Raw genomic sequence first — 25,428 nt, forward strand, 5'->3', positions numbered from 1 at the left:
CCCTAATATAATATAAACATTAGAAAATGATAATTCTGCTTTGAATTCCTGGACAAAGAAAAATAATACAGTTAAGATACTTCTAAGTATGTATTCATATGGCTGGGTTCGTAATGTACTATCGTTACTCTCCTTTCTATCTACGATGAGACGAACACCTGTATCGGCGATGTGATAAATCTAACCATTTGTACAGGTTGTGACCGTCACGAGGCAAGTACTGTTCGTGAACACCATTTAGACCTTCTTCGAAATAAAAGAAAAATGATAGGAATTACAGAGGATTTTATTCTATGAGAAATAATTCTAGGGAGACTTTTGAAACAAAGGATTGATTTCTACCCATTCCTTTTAAAATTCTTGTGAAATAGACTATTCTAAAGCAATTTTGAAGGAAAATAAGCACTTATCATGTATCTAAAATTTATGTGCTTTTCCTGTGTTAATCAAATGACAGTTTTAGAACTACTATGTTTTAAAATCCTCTATGAATCAAATGAATATAACAATCTATTACTGGCTTTTCATATTACTGTGTTTTCCCCATCCTCGTTTCAAATGGCCTTACCATTTTAGTACCATCATTGATCGTGCGTAAATCCCAAAGCAAAATGAAAGAAAAGAACACTAGTCTAGAATTTTCTAAAGCATTTCCTTCTAAGAACTGTAAGTACTCCTACATACTTCATATGTTCCATATTATAAGTCGTTTGACTAAGTTTATATAAAATATAATACTCCCTTCGTCCTAGAATACAACAACCTACAACCGAATAGGACGTATCCTAGTACTATTGTTTAAATTCGTAGTATTAGTATATGTCCCATCCTAGTACTTTATTATGGGATGAAGGGAGCAGTATTTTCAATACAAAACAAACATATATCAAAATATATGTAATTTTAGATTTAATGAAACTAACTCGACTTTTTAGATGTTGCTAAATCTTTTTATAAATTTAGTCAAACTTAATAAAGTTTGATTATGGAAAAAAAAATTAAACTACGAAGGGAGTATTAAAGAAAAATGGAGTAGTTGGTAGTTCCCCTCAATTGCAGGTTCCTTAAAACCTAGTAAAATATTGGGGTAGTTTAAAAATGAGAAGTAGGAATCTTTTCTAGTTAGGCGAGCAATTGACAAGTAAAAGAAAAAACCCGCAAGTCAACCGTCCCTCCATCTCCAAATCCGAACCAAGGGAAGAAGGAAGAGGCAGCTGCACTTGTACGACCAAAAGACGGACCGCCTCTCCCACTCCCTCCTCATCTTCATCATCTTCTTCTTCTTGTGAATTGTCAAGAAGAGAAGGGGAAGAAGTTGCGGTCTCCGTTGCTGACCGAGAGACCCGCGTGAAACCTGAAAAGAGGGGAGGGGCGGAGCTTCCTAAGAAATTGAGAAGAAGCCCACTGCCCGGCCATATGTATAGGAACAAACCATCCCTCCCTTGTAGTAGTAGTAGTAGAAGTAGTAGGAGTAGTACATATTGGAAGCAGCTGCTGAGGCCTGAGGGTAGGATAGGCTGCCCTTGAGCCTGGTTTTCCCTCGATTTCTTCGTCCTCTGCGGCGGCGGCTTCTTCTTCTTCTTCTTCTTCTTGGGTTGCTACCTAGCTCGTACTGGAGTATTAAGGAAGGAATAGCCGGCCGGCAAGAAAAGAAGCTCAACATCATCTAGCTCGTCGCTACTAGTAAGTAGGAGTAGTTGGCAAAATCCATCCATATATATGATGGCAACTGGCGGCGGCGATGGTCGTCGGAGGGGCCGGCGGAGGAGCAAGATGAGGCTGAGCAGGCTGTACAGTTTCGCGTGCGGGCGGAGGCCGACGGCAGTCGACGACGAAAGCTCCAGCAGGATCGGCGGGCCGGGGTTCACGCGCGTCGTCAACGCCAACGGCGGCGGCGGCATCCCGGAGTACGGGTACCGCTCCAACTCGGTGTCGACGACCAAGTACAACGTGGTCACCTTCGTGCCCAAGTCCCTGTTGGAGCAGTTCCGCAGAGTGGCCAACATCTACTTCCTCATCTCCGCCTGCCTCACCTACACCAACCTCGCCCCCTACACCTCCGCCAGCGCTGTCGCCCCCCTCGTCCTCGTCCTCCTCGCCACCATGGTCAAGGAGGCCATCGAAGACTGGAGGAGGAAGCAGCAGGTCACTTTCTTCCCTTCGTTTCCTTAATTAATTTCCATTCGATCAACAGCTACTAATCTAGTATTTCCAGTAGTATATACTCCTCACTCCAGTAGGACTAGGGATTAGTACTAGTAGTTCCCTAGCCGATTATTGCTAGCAAGCAATCGCCCAATTTTACCCATTTTTATTTAAGGGCATATGCATGCAGAAACAGATCAACCATACTACTCCATATAATAGGCAATTACTTATGCAAATGATAACTGATCCTCAATTTCATCACTACTAGGAGTATTTAGATTTGTTGAACTAGCTAGCTACTGAAAAATCTTACCAACTGTTTGTTTGTTTGTTTCATCCAGGATACCGAGGTAAACAACAGAAAGACAAAAGTGCTCCAGGACGGTGCTTTCCATTCTACCAAATGGATGAACCTCCAAGTTGGTGATATTGTCAAGGTTGAAAAAGATGAGTTTTTCCCTGCTGACCTAATCCTCCTCTCATCTAGCTACGAAGACGCCATTTGCTATGTTGAGACCATGAACCTGGATGGGGAGACAAATCTCAAGCTCAAGCAATCTCTAGAGGCATCATCCGGCTTGCAGGAGGATGACAGCTTCAATAGCTTCAGGGCTGTAATAAGGTGTGAGGACCCAAATCCACACCTCTATTCCTTTGTTGGCAACATCGAAATCGAAGAACAACAGTATCCTCTGTCACCCCAGCAGATCCTTCTCAGAGACTCAAAGCTTCGCAACACCGAGTATGTGTACGGTGTGGTCATCTTCACAGGCCATGATACAAAGGTCATGCAGAATGCTATGAAAGCCCCATCCAAGAGAAGTAAGATTGAAAGGAAGATGGACCGGATCATCTACTTGCTTTTGTCTGTACTTGTCCTGATTTCAGTCATCGGATCGGTTTTCTTTGGCATCGCAACCAGAGATGACCTACAAGATGGCAGGCCGAAAAGATGGTACCTTAGGCCGGACGACTCTACCATCTACTTCAAGCCAACCAAAGCAGCCATATCAGCAATACTTCATTTCTTCACAGCCATGATGCTATATGGGAACTTCATACCAATCTCTCTGTACATCTCTATTGAGATTGTCAAGCTTCTGCAGGCTCTGTTCATCAACCAAGACATTCATATGTATCATGAGGAGACCGACACACCGGCTCATGCTAGAACATCCAACTTGAACGAGGAGTTGGGTCAAGTGGACACGATCCTTACGGATAAAACTGGGACTCTGACTTGCAATTCCATGGAGTTCATCAAATGCTCAATTGCCGGAATTGCGTATGGCCGTGGTATCACTGAGGTGGAGAGAGCAATGGCGAAAAGAAAAGGTTCTCCCTTGATCGCCGACATGGCCAGCAACACCCAAGGCTCTCAAGCTGCAATCAAAGGATTTAATTTCACGGATGAGCGTGTGATGAACGGTAACTGGGTTAGCCAACCCCACTCTGGTGTGATTCAGATGTTCTTCAGGTTGTTGGCCGTTTGCCATACGTGCATACCCGAAGTTGACGAAGAATCAGGCACGATTTCTTATGAAGCAGAGTCACCTGACGAGGCTGCTTTTGTTGTTGCCGCACGGGAGCTCGGTTTCACGTTTTACCAGAGGACACAGACCGGTGTTTTTCTGCATGAGTTAGATCCCTCGTCTGGAAAACAAGTCGACAGGTACTCCACTTATTAGAGTGAGCTTTTTATTGTTTCCTTTTCTTTGAAATTAGATTCAGAACTAATAATATTTTCCTGAATTTCCTTGGCAGATCATATAAGCTCTTGCATGTCCTTGAGTTCAACAGTGCTCGGAAGCGGATGTCGGTAATAGTTAGGAATGAGGAGGGGAAGATCTTTCTCTTTAGTAAAGGCGCTGACAGGTCAGTATATATTCTGCTGGAACTCCTAAGTATTTTGCTCAATATGCTTGCATGACGGCCCCTAATTCTTATCCATGTATTGACTTGATCTCAAAAACTATATATGTATACAGTGTGATGTTCGAGAGGCTATCAAGTAGTGATTGTGCGTCCAGAGAAGTGACCCAGGATCACATAAATGAATACGCCGATGCTGGTCTGAGAACACTTGTTCTCGCATACCGCCAACTTGATGAGGCCGAATATGCGAATTTCGACAGGAAGTTCACTGCAGCCAAGAACTCTGTCAGTGCTGATAGAGATGAAATGATTGAAGAGGCTGCGGATTTGCTTGAGAGGAAATTGATTCTTCTTGGTGCTACCGCTGTCGAGGATAAACTACAGAAGGGGGTAAGTGGTTTGCTGAGTAAAAAAAAAAATCTATATATCTTCGATTCCCCCATCATGGACCATGCATGCATGGTTTGCTGATATATAGCTGTTGTTATTCATGATTTTATAATTTGTTAGGTGCCTGAATGCATCGACAAACTTGCACAAGCTGGTATCAAGATATGGGTGCTGACGGGCGACAAGATGGAAACCGCCATCAACATCGGGTATGCGTGCAGTCTACTGAGACAAGGTATGACGCAGATAACCATCACACTGGAGCAACCGGATATCATCGCCCTGGAGAAAGGCGGTGGCGACAAAGCGGCTGTTGCGAAGGCATCAAAGGAAAACGTGGTGAAGCAAATCAACGAGGGAAAGAAGCGGATAGATGGATCGGTAGTTGGCGAAGCCTTTGCTTTGATCATCGATGGGAAGTCGCTGACATATGCCCTGGAGGAGGATGCCAAGGGCGCGTTGATGGACCTTGCGGTGGGCTGCAAGTCGGTGATCTGCTGCCGTTCGTCGCCGAAGCAGAAGGCTCTGGTGACGAGGCTGGTGAAGGAGAGCACGGGGAAGGTGAGCCTGGCGATCGGGGATGGCGCCAACGACGTGGGCATGATCCAGGAGGCGGACATCGGGGTCGGGATCAGCGGCGCGGAAGGGATGCAGGCGGTGATGGCGAGCGACGTGTCCATCGCGCAGTTCAGGTTCCTGGAGCGGCTGCTGCTGGTCCATGGCCACTGGTGTTACAGCAGGATATCGGCGATGATCTGCTACTTCTTCTACAAGAACATCACCTTCGGCGTCACCCTCTTCCTGTACGAGGCCTACACCTCCTTCTCCGGCCAGACCTTCTACAACGACTGGGCGCTGTCGACGTACAACGTCTTCTTCACGTCGCTGCCGGTGATCGCCATGGGAGTGTTCGACCAGGACGTGTCGGCGCGCTTCTGCCTGAGGTACCCGATGCTGTACCAGGAGGGCCCCCAGAACCTGCTGTTCCGATGGTCGAGGCTGCTGGGGTGGATGGCGTACGGCGTGGCCAGCGGCGTGATCATCTTCTTCCTGACGTCGGCGGCGCTGCAGCACCAGGCGTTCCGGCGGGGCGGCGAGGTGGTGGACCTGGCCATCCTGAGCGGCACCGCCTACACGTGCGTGGTGTGGGCGGTGAACGCGCAGATGACGGTGACGGCCAACTACTTCACCCTGGTGCAGCACGCCTGCATCTGGGGCAGCGTGGCGCTGTGGTACGTGTTCCTCCTCGCCTACGGCGCCATCACCCCGGCCTTCTCCACCAACTACTTCATGCTCTTCACCGACGGCCTGGCCGCCGCGCCCTCCTACTGGGTGGTCACCCTGCTCGTCCCCGCCGCCGCGCTCCTCCCTTACTTCACCTACTCCGCCGCCAAGACGCGCTTCTTCCCCGACTACCACAACAAGATCCAGTGGCTGCAGCACCGTGGCTCCAACGCCGACGACCCCGAGTTCGGCCACGCCCTGCGCCAGTTCTCCGTCAGGTCCACCGGGGTTGGCGTCTCCGCCCGCCGCGACGCCAGGGACCTCCACCTCCCTCCTCCTTCCCAATCACATTCACATTCACAAACCACATCTACCTAGTAATAGTATAGTCTAGCAAGCAGCTACTGTTCACTAACAGCACCATTTTTTTTTCCACATCCAAATCAATTTCCCTTTTTCGTGTACAAAATTTATACTAGCTGAAGCCTAGTACTAGCCTTGTAACTGTACATTAACCCTACTTGCTCATCTCATACGACAACATGTAAGTACATTGGAGCGGACGCATACGTACGTACCATCCATTTTTATCTTGTTTTGTTCCTTCATCATCACACATTAATATTCATTCAGGAACAGTAAAGATACTTCCATTCTTTTCTTGTTTTCATTTTGGTTCACCAATGGCTCTTTCTTTGTGATGTGATCACCTAAAAAGAACTCGTGTGATAGTCAAATTTGATGGCCTGGAAATCAGGAACACTTGTTTTTGGTCAGGCAAGACATTCGGCGTTAATTGTTACACTTACAGGCAGCATTATTCCATTATAAAATGATGTAACTTGTTAGCCACCACGACGACGACGTTTCGTTTCTTGTGGGTGGTTCAGTTGAGACGCCACATGAGACCATAACGTCGTCGTCCTCCTCTTGGCGTCAACATCAAAAATTCAGAGAAAGAGAAAACATCTAGAAGCTTAAATGATCTCGTGTGTGCTTTTGTGCTTTGACCAACACCATAATTTTGTCAAACAAGAATGAGTTCATGTGTACATACATGATCGATCTACACGTTACGGGAGCACTCAATTCGCCACCCTATTCTTCTGCGAATAACAATCAAACAATCAATTCAGTTCGCTTTGCTTAGCCCTAACATAGTAAGGATTACACTGGACACTCCATACCCAATTCAACCCGGATTAGTGAGTGAAGAAGAATAGACTAGTCAATACTGAGCAAAGAAAGCAACTACTGCACGCTACAGGATCCTGGAGCTTGAGGCTATGAGTAGAGTACCTCTACTGGCGACTGCTGCTCCAACCGTATTGGCTCATGTCGGAGCTGTCATCGTGGTTGCCCAGCACCATCCGCTGGAACATCCTAACCTCTGCTGTGTTCGCCACATTGAAAAGCTCGCTCTGCCCTGGCTGAACGCCATTTGTTAGATCAATATCGGCTAAGCTATCAAGAGCTCGCACCACCTGAAAGAAATCAAGATTTTAACTTGATAACTGCTTCTAGATAGACTGAAAACCACAACCGTAGTACCAATTGAAATGAAATGCACTATTCGTATGCGCAGATTGGAATGCAAAGCATTGTTCCCAGTTCATGTAAAAAAATGAAATGTTTCCAGACAAATTCCAAACGTAGCTTGTATATTATATGCACCTGGCTCATTCTGGGCCTCCTTGATGCGGAGTATCGAACACAGGCTGCTGCAGCTTCAATCATACGGAACATTTCAGCTTCATTGAAGTTCCTCTCAAGCCTGGGGTCGACCAACTCTTCCAAATTACCTGTCTCAATAGCTTGAGTAAGCAATGGTCTAGCCTGCAAACAATAGGGATTCAAGAAATGTCAAGAGTTTGCAAAGTTGAAGGACAACAAAATAACTATTTGAGTGATATGTAGCTCATTTAGCTGATAGTGATGTCTTGTTATTGCATACAGTAGTTGAGAACCAGAGTTAGGTAGCGATTGTGCAGTTCAGGGTAGTAGCTACTAGCTTTTACGACATGACACAAGTACATACATATACAAAAAAAAAACTCCGATAAAAATCTTCTTCTCTGAATATATACATAGGATTTATTTTACAGTATTCCACATTTGTTTGAGCCGCTCATCAGCCAACGGGTACTCCAAATATCAAATAGTGCATTCAAACTAAATGTCCCTCTTAACTTCTAAAGTGACAACATTCCATCAAAATACTAGGAAAGAAGGGCCACGTGACAATAGAAACTTAAGCCAATCCCAGTGAACAAACAATATTCTAGGAGATCTCCAGTTAATAGTCAGACAAAAAATTCACCGATAAGGACATTATAGAGTATCAGAACTAAAAATATGCCACCAAGTAAACCATTTTAAGCAATAAGATTTCAGTCCAGAGCTATAACTCACCCACTCAACAAGGCTCTCATCACCCAATGGCCTTGATGCATCAACAGGTTTTCTACCAGTGATAAGCTCTAAGAGAACAACACCAAAAGAGAACACATCAGATCTCTCAGTCAATTTCCCACTTGATGCATACTCTGGAGCCATGTACCTGCAAGGAAAAACGAATTTTATTAATTATCTCTGTAAGATCACGACAGATCTGCTTCTGAAAATTGCCAGTGCTTCACTAACCCAAATGTCCCCATTACACGGGTAGTTACATGAGTTACAGCGTCCAAAGCCAACCTCGCAAGACCAAAATCAGCCACCTAGAATTCATGGACAGGATCAAATCAGCAAATTAAGTAGGCCATGAGATATGGCCAGACTCATTTACATTAACTATGTAGTGTAGAGATGCACTTGGGATCATTTTGGGAATATAATTACATGTGCCTCGAAATTATTATCCAACAAAATGTTTGAGGACTTGATGTCTCGGTGGATTATCCTTGGATGGCCTGAAAAATGGAGATATAAGTGGAGGGACAAGGTATGTCGAAATAATGGAATAATGACCGTGAAGATAGTCAAAAATAGGAAGGAGCATTACAATCTTCATGTAGATACGCTATTCCACGAGCAGCACCTGCAGCAATTTTAACCCTAGCCGACCAATCTAGAACAGGCCTCCCGTGTCCTGTGATTACAGGTTGATTCAATACATGTTTCAGTTTCTACTTGCAGAAGAACGAAATGGCCATGTACAATGTAGCAAGAGGTTAAACCATACCGTGAAGATGATAATGAAGGGTGTTATTAGGCACAAAGTCGTAGACAAGTAACCTTTGGTTATTGGAAATGCAATATCCCACAAGAGATACCAGATGACGGTGATGCACACGACTAATTATCTCGACTTCAGCCTGGAATTCACGTTCCCCTTGTCCACCACCATCTTTTAATTGCTTAACAGCCACTTGTTTTCCATCTGGCAAGTGGCCCTTGTATACAGACCCAAACCCTCCTTCCCCCAGCAGGTTGTGAGCTGAGAAAGCATCAGTAATCTGGTACAGTTCTTGGTATGTGAAGAAGCGGGAATTGCCCATGCTAATATCAGACATGCATGCTTTCAGTTTGGGACTTCCGGCGCTATAGTTTGTTTTGAAAGAAGGGTCCAACGATGATCCTACATTTGCGGAGGCACCTGAAGAAAAAGTGACAAAGATAGTAACGACTACATGCTGAAATTCGTCATGGTGAAAATGTTAGCATCACACAATAAGAGAGCTTCTATAGCGTTACTTTGTGGTACTGCGGTACCTCTATAAGGAAGGACAGTTGAAAATGTGTGAATAGTAAGGAAGTTTGTGCTCATTTTACATTGTAGAGTGAGGAATAGAAGTAGGTGTGAAAACTGAAAAAATGGCAGTAGTACAAGGGATGGGAGGAGTGCAGTACCTGATCCTGATGATGGGTGGTGGGAAGACAAGGGAGAAGTGGGTGACATGAATCCAGCACGGTAGCCATTATCCCTCCTACGCTGCTTCTTCTTCTTCTTGGTAGTGTACCATATAGCAGCTCCTAATAAGCTAAGCACAAGGATGGCGAGCACTGCACCGACAGCAATGGCAAGGTTGGGCGGTGAGGAGGAGGAGTTAGTGCGTCGAGGAGCAGCAGGGCTGGAGGATTTGTTGGAGCTGGGGTGCCTGGCCTTGTTGGGGTTGGCAGGGTCAGCAGCAGTGGCAGGTGTAGGCAGCAGCGGCGGAGATGGGCGGGGCTGGGTGTGGGTGGGAGTGGGAGTGGGAGACGGAGCAGAATAAGGGGAGGGAGCAGTAGGAGGAGGCGCTGCTGCTGGTACTGGAGCAGTCGGAGGCGTAGTCGTGGTTGTTGTCGGGGGCAGAGGCGATTGCGCTGCTTGGCTTGGCGGTTTAGGAGGCGATGGTGAATTTCTGGGTGGCGGTGGTGGTGGTGGTGGCGGTGGCGAGGCAGCAAGCGGTGGCGTTGCGGACGGTAGAGGTGGGGAGGCGGGCGGCGGGGAAGTGGGAGTGGTGTCGGCCGGCGTGGCATTGGGGTTGGAGGAAGAGGCTGCAGCTGCAGGTGCTAGTGGTAGTGGGGAGGTGGTGGGCGTGGTGGCGGCAAGGCCAAGGGCGACTGACGGTGAGGAGGAAGAAGAAGGGGACGCCGCTGCCGATTTCGATTTGTTGGCCATGGCGGCAGACAAGAGGTAACGATGGGAGCTCAGATCCAAACCCAGCGCCTTGCACTTGCACTTGAATCCATCATCATCATCGATCAATTCCTCTCCTCCTCCTCCTCATCTCATCTGCCTTGCCTTGTGAACCAACCAACCAACCCTCCTGAACCAAGGAACTAAGGAAGGAAGAGAGCTCTCGAATCGAATCGAAACCCACCAAATTTATCTTAGCCCCAATCCAGCCCCCCACCCCAGCACCAGCAGGCAGCAGCACAAGAAGAAGAAGAAAGCGGGGGTGCCGTACGAGTGTGAGAGCGAGAGGCCAGTAGTACAGAGAGACAGACAGTAGGAGACGAGGAAGAAGAGACTGCTGCGCTGCAATGCTACTCCCTTCACCACTTTCCCCTCCTTCACAATTGGGAAAACTCGACATCATAAACATGGATGGTGCTTGTCAGTTGTCACTGTATAAGCACTTCTTCGGACCTATCCAGTCGGTGAAATGAAAATTTTTGAATGTAGTGTCGGATGTTTGACTGGATGTCGGAAGGGGTTTTCGAACACGAATAAAAAAACTAATTTCATAACTCGCCTGGAAAACCGTGAGACAAATATTTTGAGCCTAATTAATCCGTCATTAGCACATGTAAGTTACTGCAGTACTTATAGTTAATCATGGATTAATTAGGCTCAAAAGATTCGTTTTGCGATTTACATGCAAAATGTACAATTAATTTTTCTTTTTATCCTATATTTAATGTTTCGGCTTTTTATCCTATATTTAATGCTTCGTACATGTGTCCAATGATTGGATAGAATGTTTTTGGAAAAAGTCCATGAGGAACTAAAGAAGGGTCCTCATCGCTATACGATACGGTCCTACTCCTACTACTCTGCAAATACTCCTAGGTGGTGACTGGTGAGAATCCTGAATATTCACATGACTCCTTTGGAGTACTCTTCTGACCTGCTTTCTTTTCTTTCCCCACTTTTGAGATGAGATGACATAGGCAAAAATAGGATTACGCAGCCAAACGATGTTAGAATTACCCTAGTCGCACTAGCAGATTAGTATCCATAAAATCAAATTTAGCAAGATACTAAAACGAAGGGCCGATTCCGATTAGATAGATGCGCTCGCGCTGGCGGCGCACAAAAACCACACCACAATTATTAGTTGTAACCACCAGCAGCAGGGCAGGCAAGAGTGCTGCTTCTTTGACTCAAAAGGGCACCATTAACTTAACGAGACAGAGAGAGAGAGAGAGGTGGGCTTGGCTATTTGTACCATTGCTGTTGCAGCTGGGGCCGCCCAGCCCATTCCATCTCTAGGAGTACCAACCTACTAAACCTTATCCCATCCAATCCGTCATCTATCTATCTGCATATACTCACAAGAACTCTCGATCAGTCAGGATATCATCTTCTTCATCCAGGCAAACAAGTACTAGTGCACATCACATCACCATTGCTGCTTCAGTTGATTATTATCATCGCCATCGCCAGTAAGCACAGCACTCTCTCTTGTAGTGCCCATGCAAAACACCACCAGTAGCATACATATATAGTACGGCAATAAGCAACTCGATGATGCATCATCATAACAGGTCCAACAGAGGACTACTACAGGAGACTATTCTCAACAATTGTCGGATAATTAATTAATTAAAGATGACACTACTCAACCTCCGGGTCTCCAAATACATAAACAAAAACCCATCAACCATGATTCCACTTATTGCTTGGTTAAGATGAATTGGTTCTACCACATACCGTCCTCCTACGCCAAAAAAGGCTCTCACTCCACCACTGTCACCAGCTCAAACTCGATCAAGGACATGTTGTTATCCTCCTTCACTGTGAAATCAGCTGGGCTTTCAGCAGCTTTCACAATCCCCCACTTGTCCACCGCAAGCCGCATCGACCCCTTGAACATATCAATCTTGGCATTCCTCAGGTCAACACTAGCCCCAGCCTTCATTACATCCACTGCACACAAGAAAGTGTTAGCGCTTCTTTAGGTTACATGCACACACTAGGACCAGAAACACCTCAGTTACATGTAAATAGCACAAAGTTGCAAACATTTTAGAGCTGGAAAAACAGCAGCACTTATGGTTGGACATCCAATGTAAGAAAACCAGGTTGTAGCTTTGGAGAACCAGGACTGAATAGCAATGACTGGTTACAGGGAAAACAAAAAACAACACATAAGTACTCCCTCCGTCCCACAATATAAGGGATTTTAAGTTTTTGCTTGCAACATTTGACCACTCGTCTTATTCAAATTTTTTTTGCAAATATAAAAAACGAAAAGTTGTGCTTAAAGTACTGTAGATAATAAAGTAAGTCACAAATAAAATAATTAATAATTTCAAAATTTTTTGAATAAGACGAGTGGTCAAACGTTGCAAGCAAAAACTCAAAATCCCTTATATTATGGGACGGAGGGAGTACATGTTATAACTATGAAATCAACATACAGTCAACATGACTTGCTCGCCAGTGTACAAGCTCAATTTTCACCAAGGAATACATGCTCCTTGTGTGGGAAAATGAGTTGTCCCAGAACACGTAACCAATCTTATTAGTTTTATGACCGATATCTTTATACAAAGAAATCGTTCTCATCTATTTAGCATAAGTTACACAAGTACCATTAAAGGACTGGAAAATATTTGTGGCACCAATTAATACTACCATCATGGGTGAAAACTTGTAGTCAAGGTAGCACTTTAGACAGAAGAGCAGACTTCATGTTGAGATGGAGATGGAGATTTGGGAGTAGCAAGTTATTATCATGTTAAAGGATTGCTGGTGAACCAGAAAAAAAAAAATTAGCAGAAGCCCTCCATCAATATATGTGGAACAATCTCCATGAGTTACAGCATCAAGTTATGAATAAGCAAGATGATGAGAAATGAATACAAAGGGAACTAATCATACAAGCATTATCACTGGTGCTGGTTAGGGTTGGCTATTGTGGGAATAGTAAGACTTACTGTTACGTATCTTTCATAAGCAAAAGACGAGTATCAATGAAATGAATGAATAAAGATAGGAGTAGTCTAGAAGAGGAGTAGTAGATAAAAGAGAGGAGGAGGATATAGAAAGTAAAGTACCCTGGTCGTTCCTTGCGGTGAAGACAATAATGCCGGTTTCATCGCCGACGAGGCACTCGGCAATCCGCATGTGCCTGCCCTGAGGGCCTCCGCCCCTCTGAAGGACCATCTTGGAGTCGACGACCTTGAGGAGAAGGTTGTGGCCATGGGTCCCAGGGCGGAGCTGGTCGACCTTGGTGAAGCTAGGCTGCCTGCGAGCGCCGGAGTCCGCCATGGGGGAACCTGCAACAATAATAATACTATTATTATGAAGTCGTCAGGTCAGGTCAGGTCAGGTCAGGTGAGGTGAGGATCTCGCCGGATCGGATCGGATCGGATCTGACCTGATCTGATCTGATCCAGAGGCGGGCGGGATCTGCATGAATATGAGTGTGAGATTGGATGATGGGAGAGCTAAGGTGATCGATACCTGGATGAAGGGAAGCGGCCGGGGAGGAGGACGACGACGGCGACGGCGAAATTGCGGGCGGAGCAGAAAAGCGCAAGGTGGGTGGGGTGGGGGATTTTATCTCTATCGATATCTATCTAGGAGTAGGAGTCTCTTCCTGTATATCTTCCTCTTCCACAGACCACAGACCAGACCACAGCAGCGGAGGGAGTAGCCGTCTCCCTCCGTCTGTCTAGCCCCCCGTCGCTTCCTTCCACGTGCCCTCGGGCCACCCCTTTCTCCTGCCGGCATATCTCATCCGTCCATCCTCCTGCCTGCCTCGCGACATATTCTCTGTAGATGCACACGACCACCACATTTTATGTGTCACTTTTCAACATATGGCAATTAAGAATTTGGTATATGATGTTTTATGATATGTGGATCTTAGTGATAAATCATTTATCACCACTTGTAAAAGTGGTAAATAGTTAATTATTTCACACGAGGATAAGTATGACGATGGATGCACATGATAAGTTTTCTTCGTCCTCAAATGAACAAATCAATATCCCTAAATAAACAAACAGTACCGAATATGACATTTACGTGAAGGGCATGTAGCGCAGTGATTGCAGTGACTTGAGTAGCACCCCAAAGTCCTGAATTCAAATATCCATATGAGCGAATTTCAGATTAGGTTATTTGAGAGCTAAGTTCCCTATTTGATATGCTAAGTTTCTAATTTAAAAAGACTGCATATATTCGGTTGGATGTAGAGACCGGATAAAAATACCTTTCTCTAAAAAAATATAACATTTACTATAAATCTAGACATACTCATATTTAGATTCAGAGTACTAGAAAGTATCACATATTGTACAGGTTTGTTTATTTTATGATGAAGAGAACATATGATACTACATCCTTTTTTTTTATTTTTATTATGACACCGTTGACTTTTTGAAAAAGTATGATCATTCGTCTTATTTAACTATTTTTTGCAAAATAGAAAAAATCAAGTCATACTTAAAGAATATTTGATAATAAATCAAGTCACAATAAAATAAATAATAGTACATTTGTTTTTAATAAGACGAATGATCAAACGTATCTCACCAAATCAACATCATCATATATTAAAAAACGGGAGTATAATCAAAGATACTTCACTTTACTCCAACCAAACGAAAATACATACACTGGTGGAGAAACCATCTTTGGTCGGTCGATCAAATTTTACAATAGTCCCGGTTCTATTAAAAACCGGGACTAAAAACGATTTTTAGTCCCGGTTAAAAAAATTTTAATCTTTAGTCCCGGTTGGTAACACCAACCGGGACTAAAGATGATTTGTAGTCCCGGTTCATCCCCTGTCAGATGTATGTCAGGGGGTCGAGGATCTTTAGTCCCGGTTGATACTACCAACCGGGACTAAAGATTACCACTACCAACCGGGACTAAAGATCGATCTTTAGTCCCGGTTGGAGTTATCAACCGGGAGTAAATATTTCTCTCCCACATCCGATCGGTTAAGTCCAGACAGATATTTAGATAAGATTGGAACATCCCCTCTCTTGCTCTTCTCAGATCCAATCCTCTTCCTCCTCCCCTCCTCCCCTTCCTCTTCTCCTCCCCTCTCCCTCCTCCTCCCCTCTACTCCGTCTTCCATCAGCCGGTCGGCGGCGGGCGGCGGCAGGCGGCGGCGGCGGGCGGCGGCGCGGCGCGGCCGCGCGCGTGGAGGCGGCCGGCGGGCGGCGACGCGGCCGCGCGCAGGCAGGCGGCCGGCGGGCGGCGGCGACGGCCGCGCGGCGGCTCGGTTTTTTTATATGATTTGTGTTTCACTGGATGTATAATTTTTTAGATTTTGTGATTCATTGCATCGCATGGATCTAAGATGTATAATTTGTATAATTTGTGATGTATTTAATTTGTGCGTAGTTTTTTAGGATTTGTGATGTAGTTGATCTATGTGTAGGATTTGTGATGTATAAGTAACTTAATATTTGGGATGTTGATTTGGGGATGTACATCTCATTCGATTCGGGAGAAAATACATAGATTAACACTAGCCATTAGCAAATCAACAACAAAATAATAATAAAAAAAAGATCTCGAGGAACTGTCGCTTCCCCTCTTTAGTCCCGGTTGGTAACACCAACTGGGACTAAAGATTACCCCTCTTTACTCCCGGTTGGTAACATCTTTAGTCCCGGTTAGACTAAAGATAGCGATCTTTAGTCCCGGATTCGTAGTCTCGGTTGGAAAACCGGGACTACAAAGGGTTCTAAACCGGGAGTAAAGAGCATTTCTCCACTAGTGATATACATACAAATTCAACTGCACTTAGCCATGCCAAAATGCACGAGTATTTTGTTTGCAACATCGTTCCTTCAGCTTGCTTTACAACAAAATTTGAGCCTATGAATTGAACGAATGACGACGAATCCTTTACAACAGCGGACTCAACTCTCAAATTCGAGCTCCCTCTACATACATACAAGAAACAACAAACACCATGGAATCCAATTACAAACTGCCAGCAGCAACAATCTACTTGAAGAATATGCCCTTCCTTCTTCCTTTACTCTTCTCAACTGCCTGCAAAACACCCGCATTTCCTATTTTATTATAACGACAGCACATTATTAATCTCTCAATAGAAGAGATGCAAAACCAAAGTGAATTTCCCAATCCCCTTAAAAGTCTCAGACTTGATATCGACCAATAGCAATAGGTGTGTCATGCTGTCATATCAAATAAACCACCACCTTGTTTTTGGTAATTTTCAGTTATATATGCAGCAAAATACACTTGTTCTAGGTATCATCTCATGCGACTATTATGTGGAATGCGGTGCAGCTAAAAGCCAGTTATCTGCAGCAGCCACAAATGATACCCTACCCTCAACATAAAAAATGTGGAACATGAGCATGTACCACTGTTATGGCTAGGTTGCAGGTGGTGGTTTCTGGTCGGCCCTTACTAGGCACTTCCCACTCCAACAAACTTGGGATTGTAAACTAACCATCAATCCTTGAGAATCCCATGCTCCGTGATTAACTAACAGAGTGTGCACTTCCGCATAGCAGACACAAATCAAAAGACAATCCAAGATATCACTAATACAGTGTCACTAATACAAGAAACAACCAAACATGTCATGCTTGACAGTTCAACGAGATAAATGAGCTTATACCTTCATTCTGAACAGCCTCAAGATTAGAACAATGGTATCTCGTGATCTGGAAAATTCAAATACACAACATTTTGTCATGAAGGCACAAATAATTGGGGTCAAATGCAGTCACAGTAAAACAGGACATAATGACCACCAAGAACAAATTGTTGAGTGCAAAGCTGATTTTAAGTTGTGGGGTCTGTAATCATTGGGACGGAACAACAAGCTAATCCTGGTGTCTTTTAGTCCTATCAGGTGCAGGTGCAAAATAAAGGGCAAGATATAACAACTACCAAGGGCAGCTCGATGTATAAAAAAGGGTGAATAGCCAAAGTGGTCCTTCAAGTTTCATCTGAGGCTCAGTTTAGTCCTTGATGTTTCAATCTATCCGTATTAGTCCTTCAAGTTTTCATTTTAGTTCAAACTTAGCCTTGAACCAACAACTCTCTTGATAAATGACACTTATACCCCTATCATTCACATATATAATAGAAAAATTGCATGCTTGATTTTTCTTTTAGATAAGCATAATAAATTATGTAAAACGAAAATAAATTATGTACTAGAAAGTATATATACGATAGCAATTGCTTAAGTTTCATGTGCACATGTTGAAATAATGGGAAGTACATCTGCAATGTTGTTTATTCATCTTGGTTTTCTATTTTCTAGTATATAGTTGTATACAAATTAAGGGCAAAAGGGACATTTTCTAATAGAAATATTAACTAGAAATAGCCATATGGCATATTAAGTGGGCCCAAGGATGATTTCAAGCCAAAACAAATATTTAGAGGAGCTATGTGGACAAAATGAAACGTGAAGGACCAAATTGAGCCTTCGGTAAAACTTAAGAGACTAAATTAGCTATTCACCCTATAAAAAAACAAACATATGCTACTAACACAGATGTGGCTTAGTATGAAACTCACGGCGCATTCTCTGCAGGCTTGAGATTGTATTCAGCACCATCAGCAGCCAATATAGAAAATTCAGTAGGACGCCCATATGGGATATTGATCTGGAAAATTAGAAAAAAGATTATGTGCAGATAATGGAAACAGAAAATTCTGTTCAACAGAATTGGCTATATTGGAACATTAGAGAACCCAGAAAGTTTAAAACGAATAATGCTTGCTACCTATGGTCACAGAAAGTGTAAATTTTACTGCTTACGGCTTCAAGCTGCAGTTTTTGACAGTGATTCTTACCATACATGCAAAACGTACTAAGACTACCATTGTGGAAGTGCCTTTTCAATATAAAATGCCGATGCAAATATGATGCAGCTAATCATTTATAAAGATGCTGTTAATGAAAGTTTAAGGGTCAGTTTGCAGCGGTGGTTCTCTATGGTTTGCCTATATTTAAACTGTTGTGGAAATTGTACATTGTAGTTTGTCTGAGAAATCAGATTAAGGTTAGACAACTTTTATTTTGTTTCTCAAACACTAATTCCTTTCTTCCATGCAAAAACAACTAAACAACCTAGATCGGAATTTCGGAAAGGAAGCAGTAAGCCAAACACCAAAATTTCTAAAGCAATTGCACCATATACAATTATTCGTAACCTACTAACCTCAATGTCGAAACAAACCTAAAAGATATATCACAAATTTATAAAGGCACCCTTTTTCTAACTGGCATACATTCAGAACAGTAAATTCAAAGACAATGATTTCTAGGACATACAGCAGTGGCTTGCTGGAATTTTTCTGTAATAACAACACCACGCTGGCCATTACACTTAATGCTGTAACCTTCCCTCTTTATTGCCAATACAGCTGGTTCCCACATATCTAGAAACCTAACCTGCAAGATTGATAGTCCAATGGTTATATGACAACAAAAGAAGTGTCGTGAGAATGATTGACATATCAATATAAAAAGGAAATATAACATACAGGCAGCAGAACTTCATAGGATACATGCCCAATTGAAAGAATTTTCTTGATGAGCTCCTTTGTTTCAGGATCTGCATAAATGATGATTATTCATGTAATATTAATTAGAAATATACCAAAAGAAAATACCTTCCACTTCTCTATTAGGATGGTGGTTGTTTTGTTGCTATGTTGCAGCTAGAAACAACCATCATGCAACTAAAATTGTCCTAGAATTCTTTCAAGGAGGCACAGTGATAAAGTAATTCATCATCTTTTGAACAAAAAAAATGTATCTGATACAAACCATTTAAGCTGCCCACTAAAAGAAAACAAATATCATGTCAGCAAACTCACCACAAGTAATCTTTTTTTGTTCATTGGCATAAACCTTCACGATCTCCCCCTATAATACAGAAAAGTACAAGGCCACAGATCAAATCAAATGATTCCAGCATCCTACTGAAAGTAACAATAAGCAATCATTCAAATCAGCAAAGAGTTAAACCTGGGCACCTAGCTAATCCACTAATGGATAGGGAAGCCAACCCTAACCATGCTAAGTGTTAATTTTGTAACCAATAAAGGACATGTCCTATATAAGTGCACTGCAATTGCACTTCTTACTATTGCAAATGGCAGTAAAGATCCGCTCGTTTGGTTTTCAGAGTGGGAATATCGTGTGTCACACATTTGCTTCCAATTTACTAAATATATGAGATAGATAACAGGAAGTCACATAAGTGCAGGAAAAGCAAGTTGGAGTGGTGCTCTTTATCTGATTCTGAGAAGTGAAAGAAAATACAGGTCAAGCTATTGATTCCAAAAGTGCGAGAGATAAAAGCTGCCACATTGAAGTGATCAGCGCAAGACAGAGGGGATTAACCTTTCTTTTCCGGTCATCTAGAGGTTGGACTTCAATGGCTAGTAAAGAGTCCACATCATCAGCAGTAACTAAATAAGAAGGCTGCTTTGCACCTACAACAGGGAACAAAAATGCCATTTCAATCGTTTCATGTCATCAAAAAATGCAACAAAGTGCCTCTTAGAAGCATGCTTCTCTTGTATGATCAAGTGAAAAGGAATACCTTCTATGTAATTTACTGATCCATCCTCCAAATGCCGTACCCACTGTATGCACAAAAAGAAATTGCAAAATGGAACATTGTAGTGAGCTAAGATCAAATTCAAAATGGTGAACAAATTTGATGGTATATTGGAATGAGGAGAACAGTTATGAAGCACACCTCAAAATTACAACTTGTGGTCCCATTGATAGAGTAGCCACTTGCTTGAAGCTCTCTTCCAGGAAAAGCTTCACCTGTGATTCGTAGCCCTTCTATGGCTGGTAGTGGGTCATCATCTGCAGCTGCTTATTCATGAAAAATATGTTTTACAATAAGAGCCAAAGAAATACTAAGAAGAATATTCAATAAATATAATATATATAAATATGTAACACCTTCAGAGAAAGAAGAACTAGGCTCTTCAAGGACAGTAGGAAGATAAGGGTATGGCGGGTTCGCATCATCAACACCAGATGCCAAATTAGGTGAGCCCTCCAGACCCCATTGTGCAGGAGGTTCTTGTGAAATATGCGTTTCAGCTCCCTCCAGATTTTCTGGGACATCATTCCTAACGAGGTCCTTGAATGACGGATTCTGATTCTTGGATTCAAAGTTAAATCGGACAGCACGAGAATCATGTTCAGTTCCTTGAGCTACTACATCCTTCTTAATTTGGTTGCTGTAAAAAAAACAGATTGGGCATGGTAAGATATCTACTTTGCCAATTTGACTATCTGATTATTCAAAAATATTTGATCATCAAAGCGCATTGCTACATTTATGTGTAACAGAAAAAAAACACAAATTACACAATGGCAAACCATATCTTGGCCCATGGTGGGATATGACCCTAGTATTCCGAAGGCATGAAACTCTCTGTTATTTGCAAAGAGGGTGCCTTAATAGCAACTCATCGGCACATGTTGTTTTCAATTCTTCAGTTGACAGTACTTGAAGGTGACATTTTACAAACAAATCCTATAGGCTACACCAAATATATGTGGTTTGCCACAGGGATGCATGCTTAGAAAAAGGGAAGTTAATACTGAAATAAAGTTACGAGGATAATAGAAGTCAAGAACTGCAAAGCGAAATGCAAACCCATGTAATAGTTCGGTTTGGCAAATAAAAGGAAGCACAAACTATGGTGATAGAGTTAGAATGAATTTAATAGAACTTAGGGAGCTGTACTCTCTTGATAGACAAATAACAACCTGCTTGACGGAGAGGTGGTTCCAACATTTTCATGCTCTGTATTTACTGCAGTAACCTCACTTGGGATAGCCTGATGGTTCTCATTCCCCAACAGATCCCAATCACGTCTAGCACGAACAGGAGAGGACATAGGAGATTGTACATGAGAATATGCTTGCTGGGGCACAATGTCAAGGTTGGCTTTGCTCTGCGGAATTTGAGAAGTTAGAACATGCAGCACTCAAAGAGTAAAGGAGAAAAGGGATTAAAGAGTCATACAGTGGTAACTATTGCATTTCCAGGAGGATGAGAAGGCGCCTGCACAGGAATATTTGTACTGTTTGAAGATTCAGCTCGCCAAGGTGTAAGCTGGTATTGTGATTCTTTCAGTTTCTCCTGCACCATCCAAAATTGCAAAGAATGCAGCTTCATTTTTCTATACAAAAATATCAGCGATAAGCTGTGCAAGAATAAAAAGCACACTACTAGCCAGGCTGTGAATGTATGCTCACAACCCAGGCTTCTCTTACAAGCTATTATATATAAAAGCAATGACATTTAATCAATTGGCACACCTCAGTAATAGCGAGTTTCTCTTGCAAATGCTTAAACAGGACCTACAAAAAGAAAAATAAGTGTTTAGTGAAAGGTCAACTTCAACTAGGTAAGGAACAAGATCAAACCCACTCATGTACCTTTCCAACGATTATTCCCCACAAGAACAAAAATATGCAGTAATGTGCAGTAATATTACAATATTGGCATTAAAACAAAAATAAAGAAAAAGGATAGCTTGCTCTTATCCCACCTGACAAGAGGTCTGCAAGGAGTGGTTCCATGTTTGTTGTTAAGACAATTCATAAAAGATCTTATGTTAGAGAAGATATTTGTCTTTTATTTGTTAAACATTTTTTTATATTTAAAAAACTTCAGATCATAGAGAATCGCTATTGAAGATAATATAGATTTTTTTGGTGAAAACTTGGGGCTTAATCAAGAACAAACAAGGATATAATATTATCAAGTGTGCATAAGAGAGATGGCACATACCTTCAGATTGCTAACAATTGATTGAGCATCAAGAACAGAAGGCTGAAGGTTATATTCTGTCAAAAGAGGCAATAAAGAAGATACAAAAGTGGATCTCTCCTGATGTGCTGCCTATGAAGTAACAAAAGTAGAATTATATGTTAAATCACAAAAATTAGACTATGAACAATTCAGCAAGATAAAGAAAATCCATTGTATCATGTGTGATCAGAACCTTTACTCCTTCAGAGAAACGAGTAAGAGACGAAAAGAACCACTTCTTCTATTTTATGGGCGGTTGCTACGATGTAGGTTGCACTATAGCTTTGTTTACATGCATATACACTGGACAATCTACTTTCAATTTTAGGATACTTTATGTAGCAGAAAGGTAGCTCACCTGATATACGCCACAGATTACATCAGAAACTATAGCTATATGGAAAACAGATGCATCGGAATGGCTTCAAAAATGTGTATTTGGTGAAAACTAGAGCATGACCATTGAGAATGTGATTCTGCACTCTGAATTTAGAGAGATATTATATTAGCAATATAAATTACCTGTAAGGCATATGTCAGACGGATATTTTCTTCAATAATGTCTTGTCTGTAGGATAAAGCTTTTGATGCAGCATCAACCAAATCTTGTTGCTGCTGATCGAATGCCTGAAAACAGATGCATTGTAAAATGGTGTTGTACTCCAAGAGATTTTTCAATACCTGATAAGACAAAATACTTACCATTCGCATGTATGCAATGCGTTTTTCCAAAACATGTTTCTCGTTGAGTATTTGTGCTTCCTACCAAGAAACATAAGCTGTCAAATACCTGGGAAAGGAGTAGAAAAAAGAATGTAGTGAGTCTTATTGTGCATAGCCACCTTCACAGAGTAGTCAGCAAGATGCCTTCTGAGCTGTGCGATCTCTTCTTCATGTTCTTTAACCTTAGCAAGAAGATCCTGAATAAGGAAATACCTTGATCAGAGAACAGCACAGCAGATGACATGTATGCCAGTGGCGGACAAATAGAATTATGTATACCTGTTTCCACATGATGGTAGAGTTTGCCTCTGAAGCAGGCAATAAGCACTGTCCAGGTAGATTGAACTTAGGATCATACTCTCCTTCTTTGCGATGCCTGTAAGGGAAGGTGTATTATTTTCCTTAAAAGAAAAGGAGCAGTTGTCGGATGGAAAATGCTGGCAGTGAGGTACCTAGTTGGAGACAGGGAGCGAGATGACGGAGTAGAGAGGTGCGACGGCACACGACTCTCGGGCGCACTCTGCTCCCCAGATAGTTTCCTGGGCATTCCATTAGACTGGTCGGTATCTAGGTACTTTAGCTTGATGGCATCGTGCAGCATTTGGTCAGTGTGGTGAAAGAGTCCATTGTGCTGATCAGCTAGAGCGGTCCTGGAATTGAGCGACGAGGAAGTGGTACCGAAGCATGTTGAGGTCCCATGGGGAGAAGTTGAAAAGGTGTCGGCAAGAGAAGTGGGCTTGGTAGCCTCTGACCTCTGGCAGAGCAGAAGATGAATGCAAATCAATACTAGTACCTCCGATGAGTGTTGCAGTACTAGTTAGTTAGTTAGTTGTGCGATGCGGATGTACTCCATATTATTGTAAGGTGAGATTCGGGTGGAGAAGAAGAGACGGAGAGGAAAAGGGCAGATCGGGGAGCCGCTTACGAATCTGTCAAGCTCTCGCGTCTTGAGCATGAGCTCGTCCTTGAGGCGGCTGTTCTCCTCCAGCTGAGAGAGAGAGAGAGAGTGAGTGAGGGGGAGGGGGAGGGGGCAGAAAAATGAAAAATGAAATCGTAATGGGATAGGATACCTGCTGCCGGATGGTGGCCTCGGCGTCCTCCACGGCGCGCATCACCTGGAAGAGGTTGTTGTTTGAGCTGTCGGAGTCGGAGACCGCGACGGCGGCGAGCCTCCTGCCGAGCTCGTCGGCGTCGGCCATGGCCCCCACCACCACCAAGCTTGTGGATTCCAGAGATTGGTCAGACTACGATAAGGGAAAGAGGAATTATACCGACGGCGGCGGTGCGAAGGCGCCACACGGGCGGAGGAGGGGAAGGGACGCGCGGCAGAGACGACGGTGAGGATGGGTGGCGGCGGCGCGGCCGGGGAAGGGCCAAGATGCGGCCCGAACAACACGACACAGCCTTCTTCTTCTTTTTCTTTCTTTCTTTTTGGGCGATATGAAAGGCAAATTTGCTTCCATCCAGGCCATCTATACTTCAATCAACGGTTCCATTTCAGTGACTTACTCCATTTTAGCAGCCAGCCAATTAACTAGTAATAGAATTTACTCTCTCAAAAATATTCAAGAAAACAAACAATCAAATACAACTAATACCTCCCTCGCCTTTTGGAGCAACTTAAAGAAAAGATAAAATCAAGAAATTGCAATTTTAGTGCAAGAATAATCATTCGTTTATACAATAGCAAAATAATTATCCCACCTCTGTATTAATCATCCACCAACTCTCTTGCTAAAAGCCCCCAAAAAAACTTTTCTTTTCGAAAAAATGAATTATATTCATTGTATAGTAGTATTTTATCAAAACAAAACTAATAGGCAGAACTGATTCTATGAGGAATAGATCTTTATGGAGCATGTGGCTAAGATTAAAATCATGTCGGATAGAAATGGTGGATAGTTTTAGTATTTAGATTGGAATGATAAAGGTGGTTAATTTTCATGGGATATGCTATTGTAGAGGATCCTATTTATAAACAACTACAATATGATATCTTACAGGTATCAAATTTGGTATCAGGTTGTGACAGATCTAGTACCTAGATCCATTTTAGTTGTATATAAATCATAAGAAAGAGGGCATGCACACAATCAAACAAAACATAAATTACCTCTTCCAACTTTACTCTCACCCAATGCATGCCTATCTGTTAACAGTGAAATTTGGTAAATCCGGAGTAGTCATCGGCTTAGAGTCAGCATCGGCTTCGAAGTCCTGAGATTAGCCGATGAGAGTTGTCAAGTCGTCAGTTATTGGATTCTTGTTATATTCGGTTAAGGAAATTGATCTACTAGAGGAAGCTTATCTAGAAGAGACCGAGTTCAAAGAGAATGCGGCATGGCAAGTTATCTATTAATTAGGAATAGTTTGTTAGTTTCCTTTTATCTTTAGGAAAGTGTGTTTAGTGTCCTATAAGGACTTTATCTTTTCCTTTTATCTTTAGGAAAGTTTCTTTCTTGTCCGATAAGGACTTGTATCAACCCATGGGTATAAATATGTACACCCGGGGTCTATGTAATTTATCGCTACGATCAATCCAATTCGGCGCATCGCCACCTTTTACCTTTTCTACTTTATTTTATCGTCCGGTGG

General features: G+C 42.9%; 4 protein-coding genes across 7 annotated transcripts; 1 reads left to right on the plus strand and 3 right to left on the minus strand.

The window, feature by feature from the left end:
• The first annotated feature begins 1,178 nt into the window (after window positions 1–1,178).
• LOC127773030 (phospholipid-transporting ATPase 10-like) lies at window positions 1,179–6,284 on the plus strand. Its single transcript, XM_052299039.1, has 5 exons — window positions 1,179–2,145; window positions 2,490–3,820; window positions 3,913–4,023; window positions 4,137–4,413; window positions 4,534–6,284. Exons 1-5 carry the CDS (start codon window positions 1,720–1,722, stop codon window positions 6,013–6,015), a joined length of 3,627 nt encoding a protein of 1,208 aa, XP_052154999.1. The 5' UTR covers window positions 1,179–1,719; the 3' UTR covers window positions 6,016–6,284.
• LOC127773031 (proline-rich receptor-like protein kinase PERK8) lies at window positions 5,959–10,641 on the minus strand. Of its 2 annotated transcripts, none has more exons than XM_052299042.1 (9): window positions 9,490–10,641; window positions 8,822–9,235; window positions 8,642–8,728; window positions 8,479–8,549; window positions 8,281–8,357; window positions 8,050–8,197; window positions 7,312–7,473; window positions 6,937–7,121; window positions 5,959–6,383 (listed from the first exon to the last, which is right to left on the minus strand). In XM_052299042.1, the coding sequence occupies exons 1-8, from the start codon at window positions 10,238–10,240 to the stop codon at window positions 6,939–6,941; spliced, it is 1,893 nt and encodes a 630-aa protein (XP_052155002.1). In that variant the 5' UTR covers window positions 10,241–10,641; the 3' UTR covers window positions 5,959–6,383; window positions 6,937–6,938. The 2 variants fall into 2 exon arrangements, with proteins under 2 accessions (XP_052155002.1, XP_052155001.1); XM_052299041.1 differs by lacking the exon at window positions 5,959–6,383 and adding an exon at window positions 6,620–6,743.
• Window positions 10,642–11,790: 1,149 nt separating this feature from the next.
• LOC127773297 (uncharacterized protein At4g28440-like) lies at window positions 11,791–13,932 on the minus strand. 2 transcript variants are annotated; one of them, XM_052299341.1, is made up of 3 exons: window positions 13,757–13,932; window positions 13,348–13,586; window positions 11,791–12,214 (listed from the first exon to the last, which is right to left on the minus strand). In XM_052299341.1, exons 2-3 carry the CDS (start codon window positions 13,559–13,561, stop codon window positions 12,024–12,026), a joined length of 405 nt encoding a protein of 134 aa, XP_052155301.1. In that variant the 5' UTR covers window positions 13,562–13,586; window positions 13,757–13,932; the 3' UTR covers window positions 11,791–12,023. The 2 variants fall into 2 exon arrangements, with proteins under 2 accessions (XP_052155301.1, XP_052155299.1); XM_052299339.1 differs by having other exon boundaries at window positions 13,348–13,569; window positions 13,757–13,928.
• Window positions 13,933–16,043: 2,111 nt separating this feature from the next.
• LOC127773296 (uncharacterized) lies at window positions 16,044–24,248 on the minus strand. Of its 2 annotated transcripts, XR_008017557.1 has the most exons (22): window positions 23,904–24,248; window positions 23,759–23,821; window positions 23,286–23,587; window positions 23,113–23,209; window positions 22,953–23,030; window positions 22,813–22,872; window positions 22,633–22,737; window positions 22,090–22,200; window positions 21,615–21,656; window positions 21,319–21,435; window positions 21,060–21,247; window positions 20,241–20,524; window positions 20,026–20,147; window positions 19,867–19,909; window positions 19,665–19,756; window positions 19,136–19,184; window positions 18,800–18,870; window positions 18,588–18,707; window positions 17,828–17,916; window positions 16,914–16,959; window positions 16,654–16,792; window positions 16,044–16,315 (listed from the first exon to the last, which is right to left on the minus strand). XR_008017557.1 is itself a non-coding variant. In XM_052299338.1 (21 exons), exons 1-21 carry the CDS (start codon window positions 24,030–24,032, stop codon window positions 16,268–16,270), a joined length of 2,256 nt encoding a protein of 751 aa, XP_052155298.1. In that variant the 5' UTR covers window positions 24,033–24,247; the 3' UTR covers window positions 16,044–16,267. The 2 variants fall into 2 exon arrangements, 1 of the variants encoding a protein (XP_052155298.1); XM_052299338.1 differs by lacking the exon at window positions 16,654–16,792 and having other exon boundaries at window positions 23,904–24,247.
• Between the last annotated feature and the right edge of the window lie 1,180 nt (window positions 24,249–25,428).

Source organism: Oryza glaberrima, chromosome 5 (genome assembly GCF_000147395.1).
Source record: "Oryza glaberrima chromosome 5, OglaRS2, whole genome shotgun sequence".
Classification (NCBI taxonomy): Eukaryota; Viridiplantae; Streptophyta; class Magnoliopsida; order Poales; family Poaceae; genus Oryza; species Oryza glaberrima.